At 31.7% G+C, this 15178-nt stretch overlaps 2 protein-coding genes and 1 non-coding gene across 4 annotated transcripts; 1 reads left to right on the plus strand and 2 right to left on the minus strand.

The window, feature by feature from the left end:
• Positions 1–1509: 1509 nt before the first annotated feature.
• LOC113865208 (kinesin-like protein KIN-14N) lies at positions 1510–7413 on the minus strand. 2 transcript variants are annotated; one of them, XM_027499614.1, is made up of 17 exons: positions 7214–7413; positions 6845–7096; positions 6047–6191; positions 5844–5953; positions 5616–5735; positions 5312–5494; positions 4698–4907; positions 4536–4610; positions 4069–4215; positions 3856–3994; positions 3647–3756; positions 3204–3365; positions 2885–3102; positions 2525–2606; positions 2294–2398; positions 2107–2211; positions 1510–1875 (listed from the first exon to the last, which is right to left on the minus strand). In XM_027499614.1, the coding sequence occupies exons 1-17, from the start codon at positions 7277–7279 to the stop codon at positions 1696–1698; spliced, it is 2409 nt and encodes an 802-aa protein (XP_027355415.1). In that variant the 5' UTR covers positions 7280–7413; the 3' UTR covers positions 1510–1695. The 2 variants fall into 2 exon arrangements, with proteins under 2 accessions (XP_027355415.1, XP_027355416.1); XM_027499615.1 differs by lacking the exon at positions 7214–7413 and having other exon boundaries at positions 6047–6138; positions 6845–7144.
• Positions 7414–12004: 4591 nt separating this feature from the next.
• TRNAA-AGC lies at positions 12005–12077 on the plus strand. The gene has a single exon. It is a non-coding gene; the product is annotated as a tRNA-Ala (tRNA).
• A 1578-nt stretch (positions 12078–13655) lies between these two features.
• Positions 13656–14866, minus strand: LOC113865059 (21.7 kDa class VI heat shock protein-like). The gene is made up of 2 exons (XM_027499414.1): positions 14560–14866; positions 13656–13939 (listed from the first exon to the last, which is right to left on the minus strand). Exons 1-2 carry the CDS (start codon positions 14864–14866, stop codon positions 13656–13658), a joined length of 591 nt encoding a protein of 196 aa, XP_027355215.1.
• Between the last annotated feature and the right edge of the window lie 312 nt (positions 14867–15178).

Consider the following 15178-nt stretch of genomic DNA (forward strand, 5'->3'; position numbering starts at 1 on the left):
CACATTCTTCAACATATGTGTAGTGTGAAATTCAAGAGGTTTTTTAAGAGCTTGTTTGAAAGACTATCAAAATGGATTTCAGTAGAATTTCTTTTAATGGCACCAGTATTTTGGAATAGAATTTCTTCTCCCTTAATATTTTCTTCTTCTTTTTTTCATATTTCACTGTGAAATTATATCATGCAAAAATCGTATAATAAATCTCTTTGCTGCACAATTAATCATAGCCAAGCAATCAGAGTAAAGTTTTTATGATTTACCAAATTTTAACCCACCAACTCTTTGTTTGTTTAACCTCTTTTCATCGTGAATCTATATATATTTCGAGTATCAAAATATTATTTGAAAGAACAAAAAATAGTACCCCTAAACAAGCAACAATCTTCCTTCACGACCATTGATTGTTAGAAATAACCGATCACAACCAAAGTATACTTGTCACTGTCCTCCAACATTGTGCTTCTTCTCCCTTCGCTGCACACAACATCAAATACCAAGTCATTCAAAGTGTCCTTTCCCACCCCTTGGATTGGTTATCTATGAAGATCTGATTAAAAAAAATAAAGTCATTAACAAGAAAGGAAGGAGAACATGAGAAAAACCTTAGTACAAAATGTCGTTTTGAACTCAATTCATGATATTAAACAATGTAGAAGATAAAACAAAGTTAAAAGAAAGTGTGTTTGAAAAATATGTGTATTTCTGATGAGTCTAATAACATCAAGTAATTGAGCTAATATTAGTATCAATAGTCGTTGATCATATAACGCATAGCTGCAGGTTATGTACAACCATGGGATGGGAGCAAACTTACAAGATGTGCCAACATGATATAAACGTTGGAGATTGTAAAATTATTGTAATCATATATATGTATGGCTCAATGGTTTGTGATCCCTTTTAACGAGTGCGTATCAGTGTTAAATATGCAAACACAAATACTTGTTGGGTTGCATAACATAAATTGGGCGCAACATGAAGGGGAGATTGTGATCAACCCATGTGTGTTGGACCTCTAAATCAAAAGCCCCTTAGCTTACTGTATCAACGAAGCGATTTACTAACTTTTAAAAAATACATTAAAGTATAAGGATTAAAAATACAATTGAGTTAAATTTAAAAGTAGAATTTAAGTAGATGCACATATGATTTTATTTTTTTCAATTTGTGAAAAAAAATTTAAAAAATAAGTTATTATTTTCATGATTTTTATTTTAAAACATGCACCAACTTTCTTTAATGAATATCGCATATCCACATATGTTACGCAAAATATAGCATGTATTACCTGTACACTACATGTGTTTTATTGTCTCTTTGTATAGTATTCTAAAGAGTTATACTAAATTATAAGAAAACCTAGTTCGCACCATGATTTTTTTAACTCAATCAATTTGTAAATTCTGCTTATATGGATGAACAAACAGCGCTTACGCGTGTGTGGATAAACAAATGATTGTAATCAATTTATTACACTATTTCTTCTATTATCAGAAAAATCTGCCTTTCAATTTATATAAGAGAAATGTTATAAATAAATACATAACATTAAGCAGAACAACAAATTGAACTATTCACTATACAAGCTATATGCCGTTGTTAGAATCAAACTCATTTTTCTTTATTGTAGAGTCTTCACACAGGCACTTTGTTGCCAACAATGGTTAAGAACAAGCATATACATCATTCTGAAGATTAGAAATAGCTCAAGCGAGACTCTATAGAACGCCCATTGGTTTGGCGACGCGGTGTTCCAATCTCACAAGCATTGACTCTTGATGCAAACCTGAGTGAGCATAGTGACTCACCAACAGAAGAAGGATCCGGTGATATGTTCACAAACATTAGTGTCTTGGAGTCTCCACCAAGACAAGGCTGTTCAAACATCACGTTCAAAACATTATTATTAGATCATCCCAGATTATTGAAATGTAGTGCTATAGATTCAAAAAAAATGCTATGTGAAAGAAAACGTGCACGTTTGGTTCAGCTTATTTTGAAGAAATAATCACTTATTTTGTCAGCTTTGTAAAAAGAGTTTTTGACAAATAAGCAATTATTTTTCTGCCAAAAAGCTCTTCCAAACATGCACCAAGAATGAATTACCTGAAGTAGATATGTAAGCTTTGAGTTTCTGAATGGCACATGGTCCTCCTTCTTGGCCAAGGCAAATATAACATCACTCAATGATGACAAACTTTTGTTGATTGCCTGGTTACAAATGAAATAGAGTTTAAACTATTTGAAATCAAGCAGCCCAAGAGAAAATGAAAAGCACCATGGCTTTACATACTTGAGTTTCTTTCAACCGGTCTCCAGTTGAACCACTCTTTGAGAGACGTTCGCTCCCGGCAAGATCAATAAGATTCAGAACACCTTGTACTTGTTGGTCAGTACTCTGATGGAAAGACAAAATAGGTTGCATTATGATGCATAAGTCAGTGTCTATGGAAGGTTGAGATGAAAATTAAATAGAGAATATATAACGTGGTTTTAGTTATTATCGTGAGAGAAACATCTATACCTCATTTACACCATATATTCGAAGAGTGAATACAAAATGACTTCTTGATGATTGTTCATTCATTTGGGTTTTTCCCACTGATCTGAAAGGAGAAAAGCAGAAAAAAATTAAATAGTTAGGTTCAACATAAAAAAATCAATATTTTTTTTGCACACGTGTCAATATGTGTTTAACCAAATCAGTTGTCCATTTCTCTTAATCCCATTACAAAGCAATAAAAAAATATTTCCTAAGTACATCAAGAAGTGTAGCTATATAATACTTGTTATAAATTGGTTAGTTCATTTGGGGGATATTACAGATGTAACAACAACAGATACAAGACATAGTCAAACAGAATAAACACTAGAAACTAGTTACCTGCTATTTGCAGCTTGATTTAAAAGAAATGCAACCTCTCTAGCACTCTGAACATCAACTACTGTAAGATCAGAAACTTGTGTATTGCCATTTGCATCATGTTTGATTGTATATTGTTTTCCAGGAGTACCATTCTCTGTGCGTGTTGCATCTGATGATGATCTGTTTGTAGATATCAAATCACGAATGGTTTCATTGTATATTTCCAACATTGACACCTGTAGATTTCACAAGGAAAACCTTCTCAACATTTTATTAAAAAATTTAACATACATTGCAATGATGGATGAATTTAAGAAGAAAATATTTGTGAAGTTACCTGCATTTCATATTTCCAGCCTTGAGGCTGCTGAGATTGCTTTGTTTGAAATATTTGTTCTAATGAACGAGGTATCAAGCCCTTTTCCTCTGGATGTCCAGGCCTGCCCATCATTGTATATGTTTTCCCTGACCCGGTCTGACCATAGGCAAAGATGCAAACCTGAAAAAGAAAACATCATTATATTTTTAATGAAATTTCAAAGTTAAACATATAAGTTAGCATATTGATTTATTAAATGGATATTAGAAAGTGACATTCAACACAAATCTAACAAGCTGACATGTGCCTAATAGAGGTACAGAAGCAAATAATCCCAAGGCAACGCTGAGTATAAGAAATAGAGTTCAAGAATTCTGCTTTTTCAAAAATTGATTGTAACAGTTCATAGATATGAACGAATAATGATGTCAAAGAAGACAACAGAAGAACTTTGAAATTACCTTATAACCATCAAGAGCGCTTTGAACAAGCTGTGAAATTTCTACAAAAACTTCTTCTTGTGAGGCTTCTGGTGTAAAAACTTTATCAAATGTAAAAGAATGCTTTTGGCCTAAGAACAAAAAGGGCAACAAAAGTTAACAACATAATTGGATGATAAACTAAAACAAGGGAAACAATAATTTTAAATACACCATCACAAGATATATACCATTTTGCGCTAGATCAATGCCTCTTCCAGAAGTTTCCATTGATGTAGGATAACTGAAAATCTTGCCTTCTGTGCTACAACTTTCATCAGGTAACAAAGGCCTCACTCGACAAAATACGCGGATGTTCCCTTTTAACTCCTGTTAAAATGGAGATTACGCAGATGTTATTTTTTTTAATTATTGTCAACAAATATTTTGGTTCAGTAAATTACCAAAATGGTATTGTGTAATTTTTTCCGCAGCCTCTCCCCTTCTATAAGTTTATATTCTGCATCTGCCAAGCGTCTTTCTAACTCACTGACAAATTTCTGTTGCCCTTCAAATTCTGTCCTTGTTTCATATGCACATATATCAGACACCTATCAAGGAGCTTAAGCGTGGTTAGTATCAAACATGTTCCTCGCGCAAGAGCCCTTTGGGCTGCATCCTTGGACAAGGCAAAGGCTCATTCTACGTACTTTAAAGTTAAATTTATCTGTCTTTAATCAGAAGAATGTAACCAGCAATGGTCAAACTCCTGACGATTTGATCATAGAGGCTCTAACATCACATAAAGGACCACTCTTTTAAAAGCTTAAGCTAATAGGTAAAAGTTCAAGAATGATTCAATATCTATTAACATACTGAATGGTTTTACACCTAACAGTACACATTTTTCAAAGAAAAATGTCTTTATTACCTGCAATTTCTTCTCTGCAGTTGCTAGCTTTTCTTCCAATGCCTTTATTTGATTTACTTTCAAAAAACATTTTGCCTGTGCAGGAAAGTCATCCGCTCATGATTCTATTATAACAGAAGGATGTGATGTGTAACAAAAAAGAAATGGGGTATACAGGCCAACCTCCAGTTCGTTTGCTTTTGATGTCAAATTTTCCAATTCAGTGCAGGAATTTTCCGTAGATTCTTTAAATTTTGCTAATTCAGTAGTTAAAGTTTTCACTTGAGATAAGTGGCGATCTCTATCATCTCTTACTTGTTGCAACTCTCCTCTAAGAGAAGCAACTTCACTAGCCAGCACATCCTTCTGTTTTATGGCCTCTTCTTGAGAAGACTATAAAAGAACCAAGGAAACTGGGTAATATACCAGTTGCATGATAAGTAAGAAACTGAAGATAGAACAAAACAAAACAGAAAATCAAGTTCAATACTATTGTCATCAGAAATACCATTAAGGATAGTAATAATAAATCCAAAACCAACAACTACTTATGCCTAAAATTTCACATTCAATGTGGTCTACAAAAATCATCTTCATCTAAACATCCCCAGTAGAAGAGAAAGAATGAATATCATTGCATGCTTTCTAGTCATCTATTCATGTTGACAAAAATTGCAGCTTCCCCCTTTTTGTGTTTATCAAAAGGCTTTTTATATCTACCAAGACTGTAAGTAGTTTTTTTATGTAGTCTTTTTGAATTCCAAAGTGAAAAAGTTAACACATGAAAGCAAACTCACAACAGACAAAGTAAGTTGACCCCTTAACATGGTGATGTTCTCCACCGCAGTAGCCTTCTCTTTCTCCACGCGTTTAAGTTCATCTTCAACTGATGAAAGCTCTGAATGAAGTTTTCCGTTGTACTGTTGTAGACTTGTTATGTAATCCTGTAACCGCTTATACATGTCATTGAGTGATGCTATCTGCAGAAATACATAGATAAAGACATTTATTTGTTAGTATACCTCATGCAGTGATTGATAAACAAACAATGATAAAAAGTGAAAAGGAGTTCCTAGAATTGGAAATGTGCTATTGTTTTACCTTCTGATTTGCGCTTTGGATCTCTCGTTGAGCTCTTCCGAGGTCCTCAGATAGAGTAGCCTGTGACCTCTCAATGTCAAGCCTAGCCTCTCTCTCTTTAACAAGAGATTCCACTGCAACCTTGTATTAACAAAGATTATAACAATTTCAGAGTTTATGATTAACATTTAACAATTTTCTTTTCTTTGGTAAATTTTAAAATGCAACTAACTTCAAAATCTTTCTTACCGACTTTTCTGATTCTTCCTTTATCAATTTCTCTTGTAAAGAAGTGCAATTCCTTCTCATTTCAGTAATAATTGAATTTAGTTCTTCTTCCTTGATCTTGAGCAGCAACTCTATAATGAAAATAGCATTTTATTAATCAAATTCAGCAACTATTTTTCATAATTGAAAGGGTAGAAAATTAAAAATTAATCTTAGTATCTTACCAATTTCTATGCATTTTTGCTGGGTCAGTTCCAGAGAATTCTTTAACTTTTCCTGCTCTAGAGAGTAGTACATCTCAAGGTCTTGGAACCACCTGATGCAAACCTTAAGCCTTTTTATATAATCCACCATATTTTCACATCTTTCCTAAAATCATATAGGATGATGTTAATATATGAGTAATCAATCAGTAATTCAAGAAATACTATGTATCATGTAACACATAAAGGTATCAACCTTATACATTTTGATCTCAAATCCAAATATCAAAACAAGCAACACACACCTTAGGGTTTGTTCGGGATAGATCTAAGTTTTCTGCTTTTGATTTTTAAATTGAAGTAATTTTTAACTTGGTTTCAAAATACATTTAACTCAATTTTTAAAAACAAAGAAGGTAGTTTTAGTTCTTAACTGTAAAACAAATCCTTTAATTCCCACATTTCTTCTGAAAGGCTCACATACTATTGTCATTATTGGTACCACCACCGCTACCACTGCCACTGCCACCATCATCACATCCACCACCTCCATTGTCACCTCTCCCCCACCATTACCACGGCCACACCACTTCCAATTAACCACCTTTGTCACCAGATGAGTTCTACCAAGGAAGTCATAAATGATTTCATTGATTTACTGTGTTTTGGATTTAAATTTTGAAAACATAAAAGCCCAAAATATTAAAACAAAAAATTATAAAATTAAAAACCAGTTTATTTTTTAAAATTTTCAAAACTTAAAATCCATTACCATCCAAAAGAGGCCTTTAAACTTTAAAGTCTAAAACTTTAACTGACCTTATAATTAAATCTGTCCTTCCTTTTGGCTTTCTCATTTAACAATGCTTCTACATCCTCTCTTGTGAACTCTATGACACCATAATCCGATCCAGCATTGCTTGGAGGAGTACTATTTGGGCCAAGATCGTGGCCACCATTCACAACTGTAAAAGCTTGCCTTGTTCTTCCATTAATTGGAGTTCCTACCATTTTCTCGGCTCCAACTTGTTGCGCTATATTATCTAGTAAGAGCTCATCACCCTCAAAGTTCTGAAATCTCATAAGAAAAAAAATCACCTTTTTAGCATGGTGATGCAATGAAATTAAAAAACAAGAACAACCTATGATTTAAACTGAGGTGGAGATAGAAAAGAAAAAGAAGGGTACCTTAGAAGGGGGTGGTGGTGTTGATGCGAGTGAAAATGGAGCCCGGTTCTGGTTTTTGGTGACCATTTTGAAGCACAAGCACTCAGCTAGAGATGCACGAGAGAAGAGAGAGAGAGAGAGAGAGAGTGACTAGTGTGGGGCCATGGATTGTTTTGAAAGATAACAAATAACAATGTATCAAAAACCGTTGCTTTAGCAGGCAGGAAGATTGATGAATGATGATGATCAACAAACACAACGAAGAAAGAGAGAGAAATGAATAGTGAAAGAGAAGAAAGTAAAAATCATTAAACAAAGTGAAACTTTTGTAAGAAATGAATAGTAATATGTTTCTTAACGTGTCTTGTTTAGATTATAATAGATATGATGTTCCGTTAGTTACATTGTTTGGTACAGGGATTGCTTCACTGGTCACAGAAAATATTTTGGTGTTCGAAATTTCATACAATTATTCATTGAATTCACAAAATGTGGATATTAACTTTCTTTTTCTAGGGAAATTCTTCTGTGCATATGGAATGGGTTACTTTTTTAATAAGTACTATTAATATTACTGAATATATATATATATATATATATATATATATATATATAAATTGTACATTTTGGTTATTCAACGAGGTTTTAAGAGATTAAAATATAGCCTTTAAATAAGCTGGGGGTCACGTGTTGTAAGATTCTTATAAATGGTCTCTTTTTACGATTATTGCCTTTGTTCCTGACAAGTGTAGCAATCATAATAATCATCATTATAAAAATACTTGAAGCTTTGAACAATGAAATTTGAAAATATCACGCTTAGATCCGAGTTCTTGGGCAATAATTTGTCTATTCTCTTGCCATGATACTGATGAAATTGATTATAAAACTCAATAGTTTTAGAGAGTAAATTGTAATAATCGATAAGCTATGTTTTGAAAATTTCAACAGTATTATAATAGATGTTTTGATTTATACACTGAAGTATACATTGGAAATAATTAAAACGTTACATGTAAATGTTAATCAGTGTTTAAAAATGATTCTTTTTATTAAAAATGTAATATTAGACATTTTTGTTACTTTCAATATATTTGTAACATTTTATTTATTATTTTTTAATCAATACTCTTAAAATACTGATTAATATGATAACTATTACAATAAAAAGGTTATAGGAGAAATTACAGATAAAATAATATTGAAAAAATATATATAATTTTTTTAAAAATATTCTTTTCCTCTCTTTTACTAAAATATATTTGCGGTTGTTAAACCATGACCTAAACATTAATTATTTGGTGACAAGATATCTACGTAATTATGGAATATTAGTTAGCTACCGCTTAAGCGTGAGTTGTTAAAAACATATATTTTCAAATATAACAGAAGGTTTAGGGTTTATATAATAATAATAATAATAATAATGGATGAATAATTTTATTTATACATAGCATAGTGATAACATCTTATTTAAAAAACAAACTGGTAACGAACAAACGACCATTCATTGTTTATTGTCTGTTATGACATGGGTTAGATTAAACAAAGCTATATATTACCTACTGATTAAGACTTCAAGAAATTTAAAAGTACCATTAATGAACAGGGCGATGTATAAAAATTGATAGTTTGGTGGCATCAAAGTTACCTTAAAGAATAAGAAATGGATGCTTTTATATGAAAAAATTATTGAATGCTGTGCTTCCTTAAATTGGAGTAACAATCCGTACAAACCTTGAGTTCAAATTTGCTAAACTTCTTTCAACTTCATATAATTAAATGGATAGCAATGATAGAGTGAAGTGTTGTATAAAGTTGAAAATCAAAAGTTGTTGATGGTTGAACTAAAACATGATTTGTTTCTCTTTAAATTAGGGTCAACCCATTCTCCACATCCTTCACCTTAATGTTATTTTAGTTTAATGTAAAGATGCAATTGATTTTTACTTCAGACATGCAATTAGCTCTTTTAATTTCGCCTATTAAAGAAATTGTACTTGGAAAGAACCTAAAGTACAGAAGAATAATTAAATATTAATAATGTATGATTTGTCTCCACTGTAAATACAACACATGATTACTTTTCTGTGAACAGCTCATATTTTTTACTCCTATCAAATGTATTATTAAAAATAAAGGCAGTAATTATGTTGAAAACGATTGTTGCTCAATGTTTCAGTTTAATCAAACCTCCCTAACTTCAAGCATATATTTTTAGTAAAAGAATCTTTAAGCATAATTATTGTGTGTGAATTGAGAACTATCTCTACTAACAAAAAAATGTTCAATAAAACTATAAGCATGTTTAGATTCACGTTTAAATACTTACAGATGTATATTTATTTCAATACTTCTAATTATAAGTTTTATATTCAATCTACGTTTACAAGTCTTCCATCCTCAATCCAAACACCCACTGTATAGATTCCCTAAATTAATTTGTTACCATATCTGCAAGATGTTGAACCAATTATATAATAATAAATTAATGTCCATTATTCCACCCTCTGCTGTAGCAGGATCCAACATAACTTCTTCCAAATCCAAATGTTTGCCAAGCTGCTTAGAATTAAACAACTATTTTATGTTGCTTTAGATGGAGGCTAAGAATTTTCCCCTTTCATTTTCCAAGAAAAGTTAGCACCCAACTTTCTCTGCCAACTTAGCAGAATGGAATATACAGTGAAAGCACATCCCACACCACCTCACATGTTATAAGTAGTTGGCTTTTCCATTCACTTCTTGGTACTCAGCTGCATTCTGTGTCCTTTTCCCATGACCCCTTTATGAGGCTTCTTCTTCAACTATGCTTATGGAATTGACTTATCTCCTTCTCCATGCACCAAATAAAGTTTTTCACTAAGCCTATTGCACCATACTAATAGTCCTCATCGTTTTCCATTAAATGGAATAAAGATCAAAATTCTTCCTGTCACAATCTCACAGTTGATGTTCAGATCTTGCCCTTTAAAGAGAGCAATTTGGTGTCAACTAAAGTTCCAAGGGATCAATCAGACACCCTTTAGCCTTTTCTTTGCACAAAGTCTAGCAGGTTACTTGTTCTGTCTTGCTCCTGTAATAGTAAGAAAATGGACATGATATCTTATTAATTTAATTTTTAACCCAAAAAATGATAATATTAAGATGCAGCATGTAGAATTTCCTTTACTAGAATTGCTAGTTTGTCAAGCAATGTGGTGCTTAATACTTGTGTATCTATAAGGATTTCGTCTTTCAGAGATGTTCACTAATATATGTCTCCCTTCAGATGCAGAAATATATGTCACTTTTGGTGTGATGAGTAAGCTACATTTTTTTTTCCCAATGCACAAGACAGTTATTGATGTACCAATCACAATTTCGTATCATGGTTTATCATTTGATTGTGTTGTACACAAAACCCGTCTTTAAGAAATTACTATATAACAAGGGTTCCTTCCAAATGGTTGGTTGAAAGATGATAATTAGAGCATTATTTTTGTGATTCCATAATTGCTGAAATTAAACCAAATTTTTTCCACTTGATGTGGCTAGTTGACTTGCACATAATAAACTGAGTATGGTTATTATAAATCCAATTTAGCTTCTCAAGTTCTTTTTCATTTTAACAAGTCCAAAGTGGTATGAGACAAATGAGAAGACTAATCAATTCTATTGAAAGCATAAAATTTGCATTGTGGCCTGCATACTTATGTATCTGAATGACTTCACCAAGTGTCCTAGCTATGCATGTGGAAGATTATTCTGGAATTTAGTACCTTTCAAAGTTGGATGAACAGAACAAGTTGGTTTGACCCATTCAAATTTGGTAGAGCTTGGCCTGCTTGATTTTGTGTAGAGCTTAGAAAACAAGATAGGATAGTCCTCCCAATTATGGTTTTTGACTTTCATTCTGCATTAAGATCAAAATAATTATATTTTACTCAGCATTTAAAAGGTTATCACTTTAATTTTTCTTGTAAAAAATTCATTGTTTCCATTTAACCAGTACGTTAAAGACACAAAATAATTATGTTTACTTTAATTTATTTTCAATAAATAATCGCTTATTTTTTTTATTAATTTTTAACAATTAAAGTCTTGGCGATTTAGACATTCAATTAACTTTTTTTGTTCTCCTAATTTACCAAGAACTATAAAAGCAAGTCCCACGGAAAGAGTACGGATAAATAATCTATATATCTGATAAATTATCATTCATCACAAAAAACAAAACAAAACTATTCAACCCTGTGTAAAGAATAAAAAGAAATTACAAAAGTTATTGAATGAAAAAAAATTATAATAAAAATTGACCCATGTTCTAATGTTGGACAAATTTATTATTCATAAGAACAATATACTACATAAACCAATAATTTGAGTCAATATATAACGATTAGATAGAAGTACCATAAAATTAAATCAGAAGTTCATTTATCAGAATAGTTGTTTATCGCATGAAAACAAACACTCTGTTGCTTACAGTAAGTGACAAGGAAAATTTATTTATCCACCATCTTGGAAATAGTCTGAAAATTCCGAGGAGGTGGCTTAATGGTGAATGAATTTGGCGTATACTATATTTGAATCTTAAGAGTGTTAATCATTTTAAGTCACGTTAAAAGGAATATTTTTGTAGATGTTATCGATTTTAATATTTGGGTTGGTACCTCTTTTAGTTTTAAGCATGGTATATCCACTCTACTTTATCAACTCATTATATCGTAAGATGTTATTAATCAACACAATATTGTAATGTGTGCTTAAATAGTTAGACAAAAATATTATTTTAAAATAAAACAATAAAACTGACACCCAACAAACAAAGGGGATGTAGCTCAGATGGTAGAGCGCTCGCTTAGCATGCGAGAGGTACGGGGATCGATACCCCGCATCTCCATTTTTCAGATTAACTTTTTGGCAAATTATGTTTATTAATGCCATCCACTTGTTTGAGAAAATTGAAATGCATTTGACAGTTTAAGTTTGTAATTATTTAAAAGTCTTCATATTTGTCATATAATACCTGAATCAGGTATAAACACAAGAATTTTAAAAAAATAGAGAGAGAAGAAAACTTTGCTATGAAGCTTCAAGTTAACCTTAAAATCTAAAATTAATCATCTTCTTGAACCATACACCCCATGTGAAGTGAGATGTCGGTGACAGATTAAAATTAACGGTTTACTAATTTTTATTTTGTAATTAATTTGTTGACTAGCTAATATTCCATCTATGTCTATGTACAAGGTTGTAAATTATTGAACAAGAAAACAAGATAATGCTTGCTTTGTTTGGTACTACGGAATGGCATGTGGAGGTACACAACTAGAAGACAATGAACAACAAGAACATAGTTGGATGGGAATGTCCCATTCCCACTGTTGCCCATATGTTAAAAGAAGAAAATATAGATATGTCTTGCGGTGCATAATCTCGTTTATTTTTATATCCTTATAAATTTTGAGGATCATTATTCTTTTCATTTGTCATGAGACTAACATTCAAGTGCTTACAACAAATAAACTATGTTTTGAACTGGCCTATTGATTCAGGTTTGCAAGCATGTCATCTGTGTTTTCATGACCATTGAGTTATGTAATTTACATGTATCGACCTTGTTCATTGCATTCTGTTCTCAGTATGATTGTATGAAACAGTTGTCACATGTAACTTTCATGGCAACAAAGAATTTTTGCCTATTGATGGGACATTATCATTATCCTGTCTCTAACATTTTTTCCCATTTAATCATGTTTCCAATGTTTACCTGAACGGATGAACTTGAACTATTATTAGCTTTCTTTTATTAGTTTCTTTTGTAATTTAGAGATTGGTCTTGACATAAAATTTCATTTTTTCTATCTATACATCGTATTCTTTGTTGTCCCAACTTCAGTTTTAGCTGTTCTATATATAGAAAGAATGTTGATTTTTTAGACATGAGTAAGCACATGCACATATGTATAGACATACATAGATATAGTTTGAATAATTTTTTAATAAATATTTATATGAATAAAAAAATTAAGCAATAAAATAAATAAAACGATTTTATTAAGTTAAAATAATCTTATATTTTTTTAAAAAAAGTTTTCTCATTTAACTTTTTTAAAACATAAAGAGTTTAGCTTGCTTTTAATTTGTGAAAGAAAATTATTTATTTTAATTTTTTTTCTCTTATACAGAAGTTTCTCCAAATTAATCATACTCTCACCTTATCAGAAAGCCTACTTATGCTTACTTTGTGCATATTTGGTTGGTTTAACTTATTTTGAAGAAATAATATTGTTTATTTTTTGCAATTCTGTGAGAGCTTTTGAAAAATAAGAAATTATCTTCCTCAAAAAAAAAAAAAAAAAACAAACAAACATGCACTAATATTATGTTTTCTTAGTTTGTTAGATGTCTAGTATTATCAAATATCAAGTTGGATGGAAGTTGCTGACAAAACTAATAGTAGCACTATCTGATAATGCTATTCTCTTAACCTTACACTACTCGAAGTCACATCCTTTTCCTTCTGAAGGCACTTTGGTATTCTTACTTCCAAAAATAAGCTATTATATATGTGTGCTTCAATATTCTTCGAATCTGCATCCTCTGGCATCTCAAGCCTTCGAACATACCCATATTCCCACCAATGGCCACATTTCCAGTCATTATTTGCCTCTGGGTTATCTCTGTTCAGCTTCCACTGCCCACTAATTTCCACAACTTTCCGATCATCAATATGGACTTGAATGTTACTTATACCGGTTCCTGTTTTGGCAAAATCATGTGTCACATAAAATTTTACTAGTCAAGCAAATTTCTTATTTTGAAACTAGGCTGGGCCTTTACAACCCTCCCAACCCAAAAAAAATAAAACTAGGCTTGGGCTTATTCACAACCCCCTATTGACTCAATTTCATGTGGGTGATGGATCCACTGTATACTCAATCATATAGTTTTAAATATTCGACCATGTAAAGAAAATTTTAATGCATCAGGCTTCTCTTGTTTCAAAATAATTGTGCCTGCAAGTTATGAAAATAGTTCATCTAAGTTCTAATGCATTAATTTTTATTTTTTTCCTTTTAATTTGCATATATAAAAAATGATGAGGCAGTCTCCTTGTTCTATGATTTATTTAACACATTCAGGTTAACAATAAGGCAAAGGACAAGGGTTAAAGAATTAAAAAAAAAAGTTTTAATTATTTTTTTTAATTAATTCACTCTTTTGGTGATTTTCTATGTAACTTAACATGATTTCTAATAAAAAATTATTAGTTATTAATTCATTAACCAATACTCCAAAGGGCTCTGACAGGTTAACAAGACCATATAAAACTGCAGAAGGTTTGTTGATAGGTGAAGTTGTAGAGAAATTTATCCTACCTGGTATTTCTGCCTTTAATATGTAACCTTCATCTGAATGATACCACTCCACAGTGTTTTGGTTGGAGTTCCTTAGATGAGATAACAAGACATCTGAGTCAAACTCCCATAGAGGAAAGGCATCAGAAGGATCAAAGAACTTCCCAAACAACATTGGACTGAAAAGTGATCCATCACCAAAAACCTTATGAACTGTTGGATTAGCCTGGCTGAAAAATCTTTTGAAAACCTCTTCTCCCAATGAAGTACACCATTTATGTGGAGTTTGATCAATTGTTTGAACCTCCAGCTTCTTAGAACTAGTCATTGCTGCTCAAAATGATTTAATGATTAGGAGTGTATGGTAGAGCGAGTTTTCTTGGGCTTTCTCTTATAGTGGAAATGAGGCCATTTGATAGAGGCCAGAGGACAAATTCCTTTGGAATATCTGGAAGCCTGTAAAGCTAAAAGGAATATTTTCTTTTCTATACCTTGCTTTAACAGAAGGAGAGATTATGTAAAGAACATAACATGAGGCTAAATGCTATGTGGTTGGCCATTGGAATTTACATATATGTGGTTAAAATATATGCTTGATATAGAATCATTAATGAACTTGCATCTAATAGGTTAACCTTTT

Source organism: Abrus precatorius, unplaced genomic scaffold (assembly GCF_003935025.1).
Source record: "Abrus precatorius isolate BTA unplaced genomic scaffold, Abrus_2018 Scaffold4, whole genome shotgun sequence".
In the NCBI taxonomy this organism is placed as follows: domain Eukaryota; kingdom Viridiplantae; phylum Streptophyta; class Magnoliopsida; order Fabales; family Fabaceae; genus Abrus; species Abrus precatorius.